General features: G+C 43.1%; 1 protein-coding gene across 4 annotated transcripts in view; it reads right to left on the reverse strand.

The window, feature by feature from the left end:
* LOC139552565 (latent-transforming growth factor beta-binding protein 3-like) overlaps positions 1 to 18,510 on the reverse strand; it is a 55,365-nt gene extending 36,855 nt beyond the window's left edge. For 3 of the 4 annotated variants that reach the window (XM_071364406.1, XM_071364404.1, XM_071364402.1), the window contains exon 1: positions 17,840 to 18,510. In XM_071364406.1, coding sequence (XP_071220507.1) covers positions 17,840 to 18,080 — 241 coding nt within the window. In that variant the 5' untranslated portion in view covers positions 18,081 to 18,510. Of the gene's footprint in view, positions 1 to 8,080; positions 8,244 to 17,839 lie in introns of those variants that run through there. The other variant, XM_071364405.1, reaches the window with a different exon arrangement.
* Positions 18,511 to 19,290: the final 780 nt, after the last annotated feature.

The raw sequence follows: 19,290 nt of genomic DNA on the forward strand, positions 1-19,290 counted from the left end.
CCTGGTGACAGCCTTCACGGTGATAATAGCTGAAAGAGCAACCTGGGTTCATATCACACATTGTAAGAGGGTAAGACACACTGACACTGTCGAACAATCACAGAGTTAGGAGGAGAACCGAATACCAATAAGGTTCGGGGGTCACCTCTCTAACGAAGATTCCCTGACCCCGCCCTGTCCTCTCTGTGTGCGTTCATAGAAGTGGAAGTATGGTCTGGCCTCTAGCTGCTGATATGTTCTCCGGGAAAGGGTGGGGCTTTACAGGAGTGCTGATTGGTCTGAGCTGTCTTATCGTGGGAGCCATATTCCTAATACACCATGACCCATCCGAGAATGCAGAAGGTGGTAACTTGACCCATAGTTTAGACGATGAGGATTTTGTATTAACCAAGCATAAGAGATCACTTGATCTGGATAAACAGGAAGTTAGAGTGTAGATTGGGAAGGATGTCTCAATGGAGTTTTATGTAGACCAAATGGGGTCTCTGACTCCTTGGCAGTCTAGGACTATGAGCCATTATGGAATATATCTGTGCAGGTCCCCGTGTAGTTCATGGACACAGGTCATAGCTCACACAGAGAGAGAGGGCTATATGAATCCACATACCCAGTATGGAAGGAGGTGGAGTATAGTGAAGGTGAGGGTTTTGACTGCAATCCGGAGCGAGAGAAGTATTGCATAAAGGTATGTATTACCATTAAAAATGTAATGAAAGAGGATCTAGGGTTATGGTATGTTGGATTTGACCAGGTTCGGTTGATACCCTAGTACTGTTCCGGGTAGAGGAGGTTAGGGCAGGTGATAGCTCTATCATCAGCCAGAATACAAGCAGAGCCCCTGACAAAACAGATACTGACAGCAGAGTAGTCCAGAGCCAAGGGCCGGTGCGGATAGTGCATACGAAAGATCTGAAGGAAGTGATTGAGGTGGAAACTGGTTATGGGGATTCTAACCTATGGTTAGAATGGATTCAGTATACAGCCAGATCAGTAGCGAAAGAAGAATGTTATCCCTGCGCCACAGCAAAACCTCAGCTGACCACCATTCCCTTTCCATTTGATGGAATTGATACACCCAGGAGAATGGCCTGTATGGTAAAGCTGTTCATGAAGGCAGGGAAGCCAGACAATGACAGTTGCATTGATCTGCATTATCTGTATCCCCATGTGCCCATTATATCCAGACTTCCCCCTTTCACAGTTACAGGAGGACATTATTATTGTATGGCTCGATACATCACACACGGATGGGATGGGACGTAGGGGAAGTAAGAACATACAATAGGACAGAGAATGTTACAGCTGACAAGACAATGAGGGACCTGACTGGGTGGTTGAGTTCCGAGGACTTTAGTAAGATAAAAAGGCCCAGAGCAGATGTCTGGTGGTTGTGTGGAGGGATGAAGCTGTGGCCTAACCTGCAAACAAATTGGACCGGTATTTGTACACTGGTGCAGTTAGGCATGCCCTTCACCCTTATTCGACACAAAGACCTAGTGCCAGGTAGAAGAGTAAGGAGGAGTGCTCCGTCAGGATCTTTTGACAATAGAGTTTACATTGATAGCATTGGAGTTCCAAGGGGGGTGCCTGATGAGTTCAAAGCTAGGAATCAGATATGTACTGGCTTGGAATCAAGTATCTTCTGGTGGTCAACACTCAATAAAAATGTAGATTGGATTAATTATATCTACTATAACCAACAGCGTTTCATCAACTATACTAGAGACGCGATAAAAGGTTTAGCAGAACAAACCGCGGCTACGAGTTTAATGGTGTGGCAGAATAGGTTTGCATTGGATATGTTACTGGCTGAAAAGGGTGGGGTGTGCGTCATATTCGGAGCAGAATGCTGTACTTTCATCCCCGAGAACACAGCTCCAGACGGATCAGTGACCAAGGCCCTGGCTGGTTTAACCACATTAGGCCACGAATTGGCAGAGAGCTCTGGGGTAGATAATGCTCTAACAAATTGGTTTGATAGTATGTTTGGGAAATGGAAAAATGTCATAATCACTGTGTTGTGGGCAACCTCCACCTGTATGAGTGTTTTGGTTCTGTTTGGATGTTGTTTGGTTCCCTGTGTGAAAGTTTTGCTTATCAGGACTCTGGAGAGGTCAATGACGCAACAGATAGTGAGGTACGGACCGATTTCGAGCTCTGGCCTGTGTGATGACGAATACAGGCCTCCAGGCCTAGGAGATGGCTCCGTTTCTTTTAACTACGAGGAGCCCATGTTGGATGAAACTGTTTTTGAGGGTTAAGACTGTATTTTTATGAAGATTGTAATAAAAATCCAAACAGGATGTAACGTTCGTCTTGCGGAGAGAGATTGGACCAAGGCGCAGCGGGTGATGAAGACATGAATGAATTTATTTAACAAGACGTAAACGAACACTAACACGAAAATATACTTGAAAAATTACAAAACAACAAAACGACGTAGACAGACCTGAACTTGAGCACTTACATAAACACGAAGAACGCACAAACAGGAACAGACTACACAAACGAATCAGTCCCGTGTGGTAACACATACAGACACGAGATACAATCACCCACAAACAAACAGTGAGAACATCCTACCTTAATATGGTTCTCAATCAGAGGAAATGTCGAACACCTGCCTCTAATTGAGAACCATATCAGGCAACCCATTTAAACAAACATAGAAACACATAACATAGAATGCCCACCCCAACTCACGCCCTGACCAACTAAACACATACAAAAATAAGAGAAAACAGGTCAGGAACGTGACACAGGAAGCGTTACAATTGGATATAGGCATATAACAGTCATTGATGAATATCGAATGTACATACATGTATCGTTTTGGATTAATCTTGGATACTATTTATGTTTCCATATAGTATATTAGGTATCAGTGTGTATTATTTAGTCATTAAGAGTGGATTGATAAGGGGATATGTTTTAATTATGTTTTAATAAATGATTAGAATATTACACTCTGAAACCATAAATCTGAAACCATATGATTGTATGAAATTGATTATAATCATTAGATTATTTTAATGCATGTATGAAAGTGATTAGAATCATTTGATTATTTTAATGCTGTGTGTGGTTTTAGTCAGTAGAATAATAATATATCCTGGAGTGTAGTTCTTAGTCAGAATTAACGTTTTGGTGACAATATGTCTAGTATCTTGATAACAGACTGTCTGAGCCAGATTCGGTGCCGACCTTGGCTGGGGCACTGAGAACTTCCCAGGTCTCTCCCTATCTTGGGGGAGGGCGGGAAGGAGCTATTCTCACGGACTTCCCTAATCTCTGTCGGCTGGGTAGATACCTAATGTTTTGTGTGGAAGTATGTGTGTCCCTATAAAATGAAGGTCTTCGTACTGTGCACTATTGTAGACTGGGCCTCTGTCTGTTTTCATTTCTATCCTACAAATCCTGATATAGCAGACTGAGGAATTGAATTGAATTGGTTAACGAACATGAGAACATAATTCTCCTAACACCTAGCTAACGTTAGCCACAACAAATTGGAATTCGTAACATATAGTATGAATTGCAATTCGTAACATATCATACAAATTGTAATTCATAACATTTCATACGAAATGGATGATGGTCATCCACAAATTAATACTGTCACGCCCTGACCTCAGAGAGCCTTTTTATTTCTCTATTTGGTTAGGTCAGGGTGTGATTTGGGTGGGCAATCTAGTTTTCCTATTTCTTTGTTTGGCCTGGTATGGTTCCCAATCAGAGGCAGCTGTCTATCGTTGTCTCTGATTGGGGATCATACTTAGGCAGCCTTTTTTCCCACCTTAGTTTGTGGGGTCTTGATTTTGTTAGTTGTTGTATAGCCTGCAGAACTTTACGTGCGTTTTGTATTTTGTTGGTTTTTGGTGTTCATTGAAAAAATAAAGTAAGATGTTCGCCTACCACGTTGCACCTTGGTCTCATTCCAACAACGAGCGTAACAGAAGATCCCACCACCAAAGGACCAAGCAGCGTGGCAGGGAGGAGCAGGGATCCTGGGCCTGGGAGAAAAGTGAGTGGAGGACATCATGGACATGGGAGGAGGTTATGGAAGCAGGCGGAGACAGCGAAGAAGGACCAACGGCGACTCTGAAGTTCACGACCACGACGGAAGACCGAGAGGCAGCCCAATTTTTTTTGGGGGGGGGGCCACACGGGTTGGTCTCCTCCCCGCACTCGCCCTGAGGTGCGTGTCACCAGCCCGGTGCCACCTGTACCGGCCCCACGCATCAGGCCTCCAGTGCGCCTCCCCAGTCCAGAGCTTCCGGCGACAGTCCCCAGTCCAGAGCTTCCGGCGACAGTTCCCAGTCCAGAGCTTCCAGCGACAGTTCCCAGTCCAGAGCTTCCGGCGACAGTTCTCAGTCCAGAGCTTCCGGCGACATTTCCCAGTCCAGAGCCTCCGGCGACAGTTCCCAGTCCAGAGCTTCCGGCGACATTTCACAGTCCGGAATGTCCAACGACGGTCCACAGTCCGGAACCTCCAACGACGGCCCACAGTCCGGATTCTCCAGCGACGGTCGGCAGTCCAGAGCCTCTGTCTGTTTTCATTTCTATCCTACAAATCCTGATATAGCAGACTGAGTAATTGAATTGAATTTGAGGCCGTCGCTGGAGGCAGTCCAGAGCCTCCAGCGACTGTTGGCAGTCCAGAGCCTCCAGCGACGGTCGGCGGTCCAGAGCCTCCAGCGACGGTCTGCGGTTCAGAGCCTCCAGCGAGGGTTCCCAGTCCGGAGTCTCCAGCGAGGGCTCCCAGTCCGGAGCCTTCAGTGAGGGCTCCACGGTCCGGAGCCTTCTGCGATGGCTCCACGGTCCGGAGCCTTCTGCGATGGCTCCACGGTCCGGAGTCCCCGGCGACGATCCACGGTCCGGAGTCCCCGGCGACGATCCACGGTCCGGAGTCCCCGGCGACGATCTACGGTCCGGTTCCCCCGGCAACGATCTCCGGTCCGGTTCCCCCCGGCGACGATCTACGGTCCGGTTCCTCCGGCGACGATCCACGGTCCGGTTCCATGGAGGCGGAACGATCAGCGAGCGGAGTGGGGTCTACGCCCCGAACCGGAGCCGCCACGGAGGCTAGATGCCCACCCGGAACTTCCCTCATAGAGTCAGGTTTTGCAGCCGGAATCCGCACCTTTGGGGGGGGGGTACTGTCACGCCTTGACCTTAGAGAGCCTTTTTATTTCTCTATTTGGTTAGGTCAGGGTGTGATTTGGGTGGGCAATCTAGTTTTCCTATTTCTTTGTTTGGCCTGGTATGGTTCCCAATCAGAGGCAGCTGTCTATCGTTGTCTCTGATTGGGGATCATACTTAGGCAGCCTTTTTTCCCACCTTAGTTTGTGGGATCTTGATTTTGTTAGTAGCTGTATAGCCAGAACTTTACATTTTTTTTGTATTTGGTGGTTTTTGGTGTTCATTGAAAAAATAAAGTAAGATGTTCGCCTACCTTGGTCTCATTCCAACAACGAGCGTAACAAATACATACCATACGAAACGTAACATATACCAATTGGAGTGTCCTGGATTTACATTTCTATGTTACGTCTACCCCTGAGTCCAGGTTGCACTAACGTAGACCGATATGTACCATACTGTACATACACAGAAATACTGACACATTTTGGAATGTTTAATTATGTTATTTCAGACCAATTACTGGTTGCTAGGTTTTCATTCCAATCAACAAGGTTTGAGGAAAATAGGGGGAAGAGTTTTAGCCAAGGAAAAATCTTCAACAATAGGTCTTACTTTACTAACTCAAGACTTGGATGTTTCTACACTCCAGATTGAGCAAGGACCATTCTATTTACTTTTCAGTGAAAATAGCCCCAGGAGCAACAATAGGTTCAACTAAATCCCTATTCAAATGAAACCTAGCTGAAGAGATGAAAGCTCAGAGCTCTCTCACGTCACTGCATCACAGTTCATACAGTGCATGTAAAACCAGAAAAACTCATACTTCCCCCAGACCTCAGCATGAGCTTTAGTAGAGGGGATCTCCTGCCTGTCTGTACTCTGTTTGTGTGTTTGGGGTTTTGCTCGGAGTGTGGCCTCCCACCCACGCACTTCTGTCTGTCTGGAGATGACGCAGCAGCGTGACCGCCTCCCACTTCAGCCTCACATCTAACCACAGCCTCTCTCTCCCAACTCAAATATTCCCTGCTCAAAATGAACAAATTATAGTTTAACGCTCCAGTTCAACAGCTAGTCTACGTACAGTGAGCTGCAAAAGGAATGAATCCCGGTGTACATCTGAATGCTTATGTTTCTTAGAAGACAATCTGAAATATGTCAGTGGGTCAGTAAGGCTGGCCAGCTTCTCATGGCTTAACAAATATTTATCATCCTTTAAAGCAGGGATGGGCAACTGGCAGCCCCCCTTTTGTAGGCCCGCGGATCAATTTCCAAAAACTAAACTCAGTCGGGGTCTCAACTTAATGTTGAGAGGTAGAATAGTAGAATACACAAGGTTCAATTTCCAAATGTTTTATTTTTCTCGTTACAGTATGTCATTCACTGACAGTCATTTAATTAGCCCATGTCAGCTAACATGTTTAAGTTAGGCAAGTTTGTCTAGCCAGTTATCTAAACTTGTAGTAGTCATGGTTAGTCACTCTCACTCAGATATATTCAAAACTGCAAACAACTTGCACCCCATGGCAAAATGAGTAAAATTGCAGGAAATTTCCTGTAAAACTCACATTTTTCTGTCTGTTCCATGAAAACATGAGTAGAATTGCATGAAATTAGTCATACAATTGCAACATATTTTCTCCGCCCCATGGCAAAAAGTGTAGCATTGCAGCAAACTTCATTCCAAAGTGCAACATTTTATCTATGCCCCATGGCAAAATGTGTACATTTCAGGAAATGAACTCTAAACATTTTTTTTGTAAATTTTACTTAGGCTAGGGCAGGCTTTGACTGCACGTGTGGGTATGGATGTGGATGTGGGTTAGCAGACCCACGAGCCACTGCTGCCCCTCACGATGAGTTCAAATTTTTTTGTGGCGCCCACCCCATCAAAGAATCCCTGAGTTAAAGTGATTATTGAGAGTATGATTATATGCCTTTAAAAAGTATGGTGTTAAAAGAGGAGAGAGTATTTGCCAAACCATCAGAAAATACTATTATTAAGTGAAATCCTCTATCTGTAACCACAGGAAAGTTCTCATTGTTAGTACAACTCAGCATTACACATATTGTACTAGTGGTAACAGACAAAATACATGATAATAATATAATAATAATATATAATAATATAATAATAAGAGAATGACACATTATGGGTCACTAGCAGTCAATGTATGATTCAATAATGCCAATAAGCTCCACAACCCACGTCAAATCACTCCATTTTAATTTCTTCACACCCCCTGCAGAAATACCATCAAAAGGACAACGACAAAAACAACATTACACCACAATAACGATCTCCACCACTACCACTACTACCACTATTAAAAGGGCATGATGACAATAATGGGAGGCACAAGGTCTTATGACGCTCTTGTCTTTACCGTCAGTAGAATAGCAAGAAACCACATCCCCAAATATGCCTGCTTTAAACTGACACTGTGAGACCACATACCACATACACAGAGTGGACTCTGGACTTCTGTAGCTGTGCCCATAGCCCAGAGTAAATGACATAATCACTGGGTTTTTAAAACACAGGCCTGAGAAAGTCTCTTCCACTTCCTCCTGCCGGCTAGCAGGCTGCCTGGGAGTAAGGGACTCTGTTGACTAACTGGGAACTAGATAGGCCTACCTATACTGCACTCCTGCAGCCTCTCAACCCCGCGCATCTGCCCCACATTGCTTGGCAAGGAAAGCTGCAGCCCTAAGCTTTCCAAACAGTGCCGTGTTTCAACGCTAAACACACATACATTGCCTTCAGAAAGTATTGACTTCAAAATGTATTAAATCCTTTTTCTCTCACCCATCTCCACACAGTAGCCCATAATGACAAAGTGAAAACATGTTTTTAAAAATGTTTGCAAAGCTTTCGCTGCCTCCAGTTCTTCCTTGGGGCGGCGATATTCCCCAGCCTGTGCCCAGGGTTCCTTACCGTCTAGTATCTCCTCCCAAGTCCAGGAGTCCAGAACCCTCTGCTCCTGGTTACCACGCTGCTTGGTCCTTTTTAGGTGGGTAGTTCTGTAACGGTACTCGTCCTCGTCTGATGACGAGTATGAAAGATCGGACCAATGTGCAGCATGGTAAGTGTCCATTTTAATGAAAACCAACTGAACACTGAATGACAAAACAAAAAGAGAATGACCGAGACTGAAACAGTTCTGTATGGACAAACACAAACACAGACACAGAAAACAACTACCCACAACCCATAGTGGGAAAACAGGCTACCTAAGTATGATTCTCAATCAGAGACAACGATCGACAGCTGCCTCTGATTGAGAACCATACCAGGCCAAACACAGAAATACAAACATAGAAAAACAACATAGAATGCCCACCCCAACTCACGCCCTGACCAAACCAAAACAAAGACATAAAAAAGGATCTAAGGTCAGAACGTGACAGTACCAGTCAAAAGTTTGGACACACTTACTCATTCCAGGGTTTTTCTAAAGGACACCAATAAGAATGAACAGCTGTGCCTTGATATACTGTCGTTTCTCTTATCCTTTTTGAGTTGTTCTTGACATAATATGGACTTGGTCTTTTACCAAATAGGGCAATCTTCTGTATACCACCCCTACCTTGTCACAACACAACTGATTGGCTCAAACGCATTAAGAAGGAAAGAAATTCCACAAATTAACTTTTAACAATGCACACCTGTTAACTGAAATGCATTCCAGGTAACTACCTCATGAAGCTGGTTAAGAGAATGCCAAGAGTGTGCAAAGCTGTCATCAAGGCAAAGGGTAGTTACTTTGAAGAATCTCAAATATAAAATATATTTTGATTTGTTTAACACTTTTTTGGTTACATCATGATTCCATATGTGTTACTTCATAGTTTTGATGTCTCACTATTATTCTACAATGTAGAAAATAGTCAAAAGAAAGACAAATCCTGGAATGGGTAGGTGTGTCCAAACTTTTGACTGGTATTGTATATTCGCAGGACATAACATATCATACGAAATGGATGACGTGGTACACAATTTGATGACATAGTACACAGAAAACGGGAACCACTTTTGGCTCGTGAGCATCACTTTTAAAACAGCTGGCTGAAATTTTATAAAAGCATGGGAGCTGTAGTGGCTGGGGTGTCTTAGGGCCCTCTCCCCCCGGCCTGGCCTGGCCTGGCAGCAGCATTGTTATTCTGTATTTACCCTGGCTAATGGCTGTGCAGCTTTAGAGGTTTGGCGGGGTGCAGTCACACAGTCTCACATTCCACTGGCCAGCGCTAAATAACTGCTCCTTTTCTCCCCCTCACTAAGCAAATGGGAGGAAAGCGGGTTAAAGATGGGGATGTTGTTTTGAGCTAGCTCCTATATTTCCCTCAAATGCGAGATAGCCTCCTCCATGACACACACACTGTGTTCCCTCATCACTTAAAACAATTACCTCTAATTAGTGTTTTGTTTTTGGAGCTTTAGCTGCCAAAAACAATTTGCCTCTTTTTTCTCAACCTGCGCCAAAGTGTTGACTTGAATAGAGCCAGTGACAGGACAGGAATAGCCCTGAGAGGAGGAATCTAATTCCATGAGAAATCCCTGTTAAGATCACCAAATAACCATGTGACCTGAAGGGTTACCCTGGCGCAGTAAAGGCTGAACAGATATCAACAAACACTGGGACTGGACTGTAGATCGCCATCGCTCCTGACCTCAAATAACCTGAGATATTTTCCCTCCATATGAGAGTAGCCTAAATTAGAGAGAGAGACAGCCCATAAACATTAAAACACAACCTTGAGGGAAGGCTGTGACATGGCACCAAAAACACACACACAAACACACACACACACATACACACACACACCCTTAATGTAAAGTTCACAGAGGGGTGAGGCTCATGAGGAGCAATGATTCAGATGACAGGCAGTCCTCACGCAGTCATCGGGCAGTCATCAGGCAGTCATCACACACACAGTTCTAAAATGGCTGAATGAATCCCCCTCTCTATGCCCCAGGGAGAGACTGACAGAGTGTGTGAGTGAAGCCATGCTTAGCCTCATCTCAGTGCACAGCCAGGCCTGTGGCACACTGTGGTGTGGTGCAGGTTTCTGGGTTTCCCATGTTTACCACAGCACCCATAACTTGGCATCAGAGGAGGAAGTGAGTGAGTGTGGGGAAGAGTAGAGGGCTCTCAGAGGGAAAATAAAGTGTGTCTCTAAACACGGACAGCTAGCCTTGGGCTGGTCCAATTCTGCTTGTTCTGCTGATTTCTCTTTGACCTTTCGTTCTCCCATGGACCTCTGACCTTTACCTCTGACCCATACCCAGGGAAAACCTAAATAAATCACTGCAATAACATGTGAGACAGAAGCTGAGCCTTCAGAATTAAATGCATGATTGGTATTGAATGACCCATTAAAGTCATATTTTGTGCATGACCACATTGGCCATTTCACATCCTCACATGACCTCCGTCCTATGTCACGGATGGAGAGAGATGAACCATTAGGCACGCAATACAGGGGGAGTGATATAGGACATTCTATAGAGACAGAGGTCAGCTCAGCCTTAATAGTAAGGACGTGAATATTGTTTTGGTCTAGCACTACCCAGCATATCAAAGTTCTGGAGGAAACCTGCGTTTACGAAATGGATAGATCTACAAAGAAACAGAGCCAGAGTGAGGGTGCTGCTGAGGGGAGGACGGCTCATAATAACGGCCGGAACAGCGTAAATGGAATGGCATCAAAGACATGGAAATCATTCCACCTATTCCGCTCCAGCCATTACCACCAGTCCTTCCTCCTCCATTAAGGTGCCACCAACCTCCTGTGGACTGGGCTAAATGAAGCAGGAAGTCTGGTTTAGGATACAGATGGTTACAGAGTGACTGGGCTGAGCACAGCAGGTCTGGTTAAGGATAATGAGGGAGAGTGACTGGGCTGAGCACAGCAGGTCTGGTTAAGGATAATGAGGGAGAGTGACTGGGCTGAGCACAGCAGGTCTGGTTAAGGATACAGAGGGAGAGTGACTGGGCTGAGCTTGGCAGGTTTGGTTAAGGATACAGAGGGAGAGTGACTGGGCTGAACTGGGCAGGTCTGGTTAAGGATACAGAGGGAGGGTGACTGGGCTGAGCTGGGCAGGTCTGGTTAAGGATACAGAGGGAGAGTGACTGGGCTGAGCTGGGCAGGTCTGGTTAAGGATACAGAGGGAGGGTGACTGGGCTGAGCTGGGCAGATCTGGTTAAGGATACAGAGGGAGAGTGACTGGGCTGAGCTGGGCAGGTCTGGTTAAGGATACAGAGGGAGAGTGACTGGGTGGGGAGAGCAGAAACAGGTCTAGTTGAGATGGGGAGCAACAGCTACCTGGCAACTGAGATTGATGGATGGAATGCCTGTGTGGTAGCAACCTTTGAGGAGAAGAAAGGCAGCGTCCCTCGCCCAAACAGAGCTGTGAGCAGGAAAACCCAGATTCAGAGCTACTGTAGGTAAATACTGCAGGGAGGGTGGGAGGGGGCAGTGGGAGGAGTGTCTATCAGTAACCTCACTGGATTCCCATTCTCAGCCTCTTTGGTCATACAGTGCTGCTTCACTCTGACCTGCACAACCCAGCTCAACCTCTATGACTGTGTGGAGGAGACATAACACAGAACAATACGAACCTGATTCAAAGATCCACCGCCGACTGACTCTTTTAATCTATAGAACCTGCTGGAAATGAAACGTGTAAAAGTATGTCAACATACACAGCACATGCCATATCTGATATTATTATGGGATTAATCTCTGATATGTTATCTGAGTATGATAAGAGAAAATGCAGAAAAATATAACTATGTTTATTGTTTATTTAGCTACTTCATTACCTATTCTCTGGCAATACAGCCATTCTGAGTTTGTGAAACCCTGTTCTGGACTACAGAGTTCCTGCTTTCTGCTTTGAAGCAGTGCAGTTTCATGCTCTCTCTCGCCTTTGTAAAAGGCTTTTTGATTGCACAATAATTCAAAATGTAATTGCGGTAAAACACTGTATTGAAAGCAACCAGTGTTGTTACTGTTGAAGATAAATGGGTCCCAGTTTTCTGATCTGAATTGTGTTTATTAATGAACAAAGGACACTCACATAGACCATTCAAGGTGGGTGCATAGGCCTATACGTTAAATGTACTGTTAGATATCAACTATCAGTAATATTAGGCTATACTTAAGAGTTAGCGATCTAGTTAACCACTTACTCAGGTGGTGAATTAGCCCCAAATGAATTATGTGATATGTGATATTAGCGCCAAAAAAGATGTAGACAAATGCATCTCTATTGAACAAAAAAATCAGAAAATTCTGGAACCCTATTTTTATATTAAAATAATAACAACAATTGCATAGTTGTCGAACTTCAAATTCATGACAATGACTGGTTTAGGTTGCAAGTTAAAGTAATCCAAAAGTAATCAGATTACATTATTAATTTTGAGTAAGCAGTAACTAATCCTTCTCTGACCCTGCTGGATTCCCCACACCACTGGAATTCCTTAACATGATATATTAGGAGACCTGTGCCATACACTTCTGACAGTAGCATAAGATAAATATGAAGAGAATGAGCACAGAATGAGAATGGAAAAGGGTCACTTATATAATTTCACTGTTGGAGTTGAGGTTGAATGATTTGTGTCAATTGTCATTTACCAGTTTCTTTTGCATTAACCATGTCAGAATCTATTACAAATCTTTAAAGTAACTATACAGTGTTTCCATATTTCTATGAAATGTTACCTATAATTCATTACAATATAAATTAAATAGTTTTCCTTCCATCTTTTTTTATTAAAGCCCCCATGCCGTCTTTTTAATTGTCTTTTTAAATCATCACTCTATGTCTAATAAATCACTGTGTGTGTTTATTTCATGAAAATAATTTCAAATATATATTTTAGCATTTATTTCCCGAGCCTCCTTTTGCCATTGAAATGCTCAGTCTGATCAAGTGGGCGTGTAAATAAAAACTTGTATATATTTACATACACAGCCCTGATTGGCGGATAGAATCATCTAGACTCGAGTCTAGAGCCTACCCCGCTTACCCCTTCAAAGTAGATCAGATTGTTATTATCTGGGCCAAAAACTCCATCCCACTTAAACAGGCTGAAATGCCAGGAATTATTTTCAAACACTTCTCACCCAAAAAGGGCATTATCATCATTTTCACAATTTCAGAGTATTATTTCATCCTCATAGTGTCGAAATATAACAAAAACAGGAAAATCACGTTTTTGACTGCAATGTCCATTTTAGTATGTTAAAAAGCAGCTTTTCTGTGTTGGAATGGTGTGGGCGTACCCCAACAACAGAATGGTTTGGGCGTATACCAGTCATTGAAAATATTCAAGCAAGTAGAACACTGATTGGCCAGTTCAGCCATGATTTAAGAGGAAATAGCAAGCATTTTTTAAACGGATGGTTGGAGATGCAAGTTTGAGGTGGGATTTTTTAAGTGTTTTTTTCCCTCCAATTTATGCTTTGAACACAAATGTGAGTATAGGACAAGTCAACAACATTATTTGGGTATGGGTAAGTTAACAGAATATGAACTTTTAAAAGTGAGATTTTCACTGGACATTTACTTTAAATGAACTCTCAGAACCTAGGATGGGAATGTAATTACTGTAAAATATAGTAATAGCTACACAAAACCAGCCTGGTAGACTGAGGCTTAACAGAATTACCTGAAACTCACAAAGCCTTATTTATCCTTTTTTTCATAATGTTCTACAACAGCTTTAACAACATTGTTCTTTTAAGAAAGGCAATCTTGAATCATTAGGCAGAAAATGACTGCATTTGGAAGCAAACTGCACCACGGCAAGGTTCTTGCAGGTTTGCTCAGTCTAGGCCTCAGTTTCGCTGTGGTGCTGAATGTCACAGCCACTCAGATATGGAAAAGCGTTGTTGTTGTCATTGACCAGCGGCCATTGAAACATGCTAAAGAGAAAATTCTGCATGTCCATTGAGTGAACAGTCCACACACACCTTTGGTCTGCCAAAAGTTACGCTGCCTTAGGTTGCACTCTGTAGCCCCAGCCATACAAACTCACACAACTGGACAAAAGCCTGGGTAAATGCAGCTTACAGTACCCGTACAATACAGACACAGGCCCGATTGTACACTAGTTTGATTCTCTAGACCAAATATTCAGATTACACAAAATGAATAATCCCATATTGTACTGTAATTACAATTGGAGAATAAATGCAGGGACATTCTGATGTTGTTTTTTTACAAAGTGTGAACAATTAATTTACATTGCAGAAAAATATAGTTCATTATGACAAAACCCCTTTTTGTAATTTACAAATATGCTGTAGTTCTGTAATGAAGGGCTGGTGGAAGAAAAAGCTTAGCAACTTCATATTTCACTACAATATTTTCCAAAACAAAATCTCTTCGAAAACACCATGACAGGGTCAACTGAAATTACAGTCATTAGTTGTATTTTTTAATATAAAAACATGGGAAAGATTTGTGTAAATGTATAGGAAATGTGTGGGCCTAAGTGAATGTGAATATTGCTCTAACCCTCTTGACCACGATGCCCCACAGCCAACACTTCAAGGACGACCTCCGCTGTATTTGCATAAATGTAGCTTTCACAGTGACTGAATCAGTGTTCTCGTTTATTTTTACCACTGCAGTTTATTTTTGGGTCCTGTTCGCATTCTAAAACAAATCGTAGTCTGCCTTAATTGTGGGGTTGGGGGGTAAGTCAACCTAAAATAACCTTGGGCCCCACACGGATCAACACAGAAAGGGATACCCCCTAATCACAGAAAGGGATACCCCCTAATCACGACTAATGAAAAGCTGAGCAAATAATAACAGTGCTCTCAAACCAACAGGTAAGATAGTTAGAAGTGCCACTCCAAGGCCATAAAGTTCATAGACTGATGATCTGTCATACTGTGAACTGTGAATCAATCTGAATGATCATATACACTGAGTGTACAAAACATAATGCTCTTTCCATGACATAGACTGACCAGGTGAATCCAGGTAAAAGCTATGGTCCCTTATTGATGTCACTTGTTAAATCAACTTCAAACAGCGTTGATAAAGGGCAGGAATCAGGTTAAATAAGAATTGTTAAGCCTTGAGACAATTGAGACATTAATTGTGTATGTGTACCATTCAGAGGGTGAATGGACAAGACAAAAATTGTAAGTGCCTTTGAACAGGGTATGGTAGTAGGTGCCAGGAGAACAAGTTTGTGTCAAGAACTGCAACGTTGCTGGGTTTCACACAGTCAACAGTTTCCCGTGTGTATCAAGAATGGTCCACCACCCAAAGGACGCTAGTTAGAAACTTCCTTCAAACTGCCATTTAAAATGAGGAAGGGCGATTTTTTTTTAAATGAGCATATTGGATGATTGTCATTCATATTCCATTCACCCAGCTCAATGTAACATCATTAGGTTTAGGCTACTACATGATACTCAAATTTTCCCTATACCCATCATGTGGTTGCTACAACCTAGCCTATGAATGAAAGTTTATAACGTAGGTGCACAGAGCGAGAGAAAAATAAGAGTAAACACAGTGACAGAAAGTGACACATTCAATACCGCCTTGCACACTCTTGCCTGCATCTAGCTGATCTAGGGTGCAATCATTAGTCCACTCCAAACAGTTGCGAAGGAGAGTTTCTATTGGACAAATTCAGGTATGTTTACTCCTGTTTCGTTTGCATTCATTTAAGAAATGTTTTTCAACAGAATCGGCGTCATGAATAGACCCCCTGATCACCTGGCCGCAAACACAGTTAAATTTCATAGCAGCCACATACGAACAGCATGATCACCTTGCTCATTGTATAATTCCTTCTCACATTTACGCGCTCTCCTCCTCTCACCTTTTCCCTTCGCTTGTGAACTTCATTGCACAACACAACAGCTGTCTGAGACCAGGCGAAAAAAACATTCCAAGTCAAACCTTCATACCATAATCGCTAACTGCTACACACAGCCTACATTGTTGTGTCACCATATTAGCTAATTTCATAGTCAACATAGCTACTAGAACTAATGCATTAGTAAACCCGCTAAAATCATGCAGTGCAGAGTACAGCAAGTACTTCAGCAGTTACAACGGTGGGCCCGGTAGCAATAAATTAATAAAACCCAAAGCTTACCTTGACTTGGAAGAGGTCAAATCAAATCAAATCCAGTGTTGGATAGCCATAGCCAGCTAGCAAACATAGCATCCCTCTCTGTTTGAGCCGTGTGTTTGAGTAGGCTAAACTAGCTAGCTGCATTTGCTAGCTAAGTATGTGAAAGTGAAAAAAATACAATGAAATATAGCTGGCTCACTCTTTCTTGCTTTTCCTTTATTGTTCAAGAAATTAATTTGTTCAAAACTGTTCCACTATTGAGAACCATGAGCCTCCTAGGTTTTGTATTGAAGGACAGAAACTAGCTGTCTTATGGCTAAATCATGTTGCTACCCCAGAGAGTGCTGTTGAGACCTTCGTTGTAAAACAGTGTGTTTTAATAAATTATTTGGTGACATGTGAATATATTTAGTATAGTTTTATCTAAAAAGGATAACATTTTTTATGTTTCACTATTTACATTTTTTATGAAATTCACTGAGGCAGATGGTCCTCCACTTCCTCCCCTGATGAGCCTCCACTGGCACACAGAGACAAAAAAATGGTATCCACGAGTTCATCTGACTCTGGGGAAGTAGATAAATGGCCTCATTGCCAAAATCCCAATGTATCCCTTTAACTTTATGCAGGAGAGCGGCAACCATGATATTTAATTTTTGATAATTGAGTGGAGATATTGATTAATTTCAGTTTGACATTTCATGTGTACCTTTAAAAAAATTAGAACAGTCAACTGTGTATGTTGCTGGTTATTATTACAGTTTAATAACTGTATTATGCATTTAAAATATTATGTTAAGTTTCAAACTATACAGTATGTAGAGCAGCAGTAGTAACAACCTGACATACTAGGAAAATCATACATTAGCAGAAAAAGAGTACAAAATGTTTGTTTAATTGAATATGTCCCCATTAACAGTCACACTGGTATTCAGCGCAGTATGAATGGCCATGGCCCCAAGACTAATTGGGCTGTACCAGAGTAAGTGCCCCTATGCAAGGTCCCTCTTAGACTTGTAAATGTGCCTATTTGTAAGTTAAGATTTGTCTGTATAATCTTCTCAAAAGTCACTATAAATTAGCATTTAAAACCTGTTTTTATTTATTTTTTAAATCAGGGGGCATGCCCCTGGAACCCAGTAGCAAAATGTTTCCCCGCCAATGTCAGAGTAGCTCCTACGCCCCTGATTGTGAATGTGTTGTGAGTGAATGACCTGTTACTGGCCACCTCCTTTACAGGGCAGTGGGAGAGGAAAGTCAACTCCAGTGTAGGCTCAAGAGTGTAAACTAGTATAAGGCTCCATGCCTTACCACAGTTTATCTGATACTGTGCAGATAGACTCAACACATGCCAGCCAGACAATGTGGAGATGTGGTTAGAGGGGCAAAGCTGAAATATGCCAATGAGCCATGTCTGAGAAATGCAAGGTAATAGTAAAGTTTCCACTGAGATGTAATTGTTTCTTTTGATTTTGATTTTTTAGGCCTAGGGGCCTATGTGCAATTTCTTCCCTAGTAGGACTGATATTGTTCCGAAATATGTCGCCAAAAAGGGCATCAAACCAACCACTCACCCACTCTGAATCCAGGACCTGTGAGAGTATCCGCTGACTGTCCGTTCTCGCCTATCAGTGTGGTATTGTTGCCCTGTTCACAGGTGTCCTGGCACTGGCCTTTCAAACAAATCCTCTTGCAGATGAGAGGGGCGATGACCACTTTGAAGCGCTCCCGGGTGGATGCGCGCTCTGCGCACCAGGCCAGCCTCTGGACACCCAGCCAGATGACGAGCAGATGGGAAATGATCAGAGAAGGCATCCTGGCATCCTTCACTGCCGTGCACGAAGAGATGGGGGCATTCACGGTGGCAAAATGGAATGCTCCTAAAGTCTGTTTAGCACGGACCAAACCACCAATGGAGTCGGTATTCCTTTCAATCGAACCCTGAAAACAGCCGACTAACTTCCGTAGATATTCCAAAATGTTGATTATAAAGGTTCCTCATACAACGACAAAAGTATGGAGAAAACTCCAGTGGTGTACTTCTTCCTTCCTTTCCTTTCAAAACAGCTCATTTCAGTCACTCTGCATATAACAATTATTCATTCAGAACAGTAAAATATATGCATTTTTTGTTGCTAAAATACAGGACACCGTTAACAACCCAAAAGTTACCGAGATAACTTTCCCCTTTTCCTACCCGCTTTCTCGCTCTCTTTTCTCCCTGATGTTGCTTGGATGGTTGGCGTGTGCGTATCTGGGTTAGGGAAAGAAGGGGAGGAGAGAGGGAGAGGGAGCCAATCCTCTACAGAGAGGGCTGGTAGCAGGCCAGGCATGTTGGTCATTTCTCTAACGCCCCCTATCCTCCCATCCAGCGAAAGATAACCGCACAGCTGTGCGTGTCGCTCTGGAAAACACCTAATCAAATAGTGTGAACTGCCAACAGTGCGTAGCAGCTCCTCATTCAGAAGAATCTAGCTTACAGTTACAGTTACAGTTGTGGGAGGAAAAGAGGTGCCTGTTGAGAAAACTGTTTCCCCCAAAAAACATGAATAATTAGCCCTCATAATTTAGGCCTATCTCATATCTGGACAAATGAAAAATTAATGACCAATATTGGTACATACACTACCGTTCAAAAGTTTGGATTCACTTAGAAATGTACTTGTTTTTGAAAGAAAAGCACATTTTCTGTCCATTAAAATAACATCAAATTGATCAGAAATACAGTGTAGACATTGTTAATGTTGTAAATGACTATCGTAGCTGAAACCCACAAAACACCCGTCTCAACATCAACAGTGAAGAGGCGACTCCGGGATGCTGGCCTTCTAGGCAGAGTTGCAAAGAAAAAGCCATATCTCAGACTGGCCAATAAAAATAAAATATTAAGATGGGCAAAAGAACACAGACACTGGACAGAGGAACTCTGCCTTGAAGGCCAGCATCCCGGAGTCGCCTCTTCACTGTTGACGTTGAGACTGATGTTTTGGGGGGACTATTTAATGAAGCTGCCAGTCGAAGACTT

Source organism: Salvelinus alpinus, chromosome 24 (assembly GCF_045679555.1).
Source record: "Salvelinus alpinus chromosome 24, SLU_Salpinus.1, whole genome shotgun sequence".
In the NCBI taxonomy this organism is placed as follows: Eukaryota; Metazoa; Chordata; class Actinopteri; order Salmoniformes; family Salmonidae; genus Salvelinus; species Salvelinus alpinus.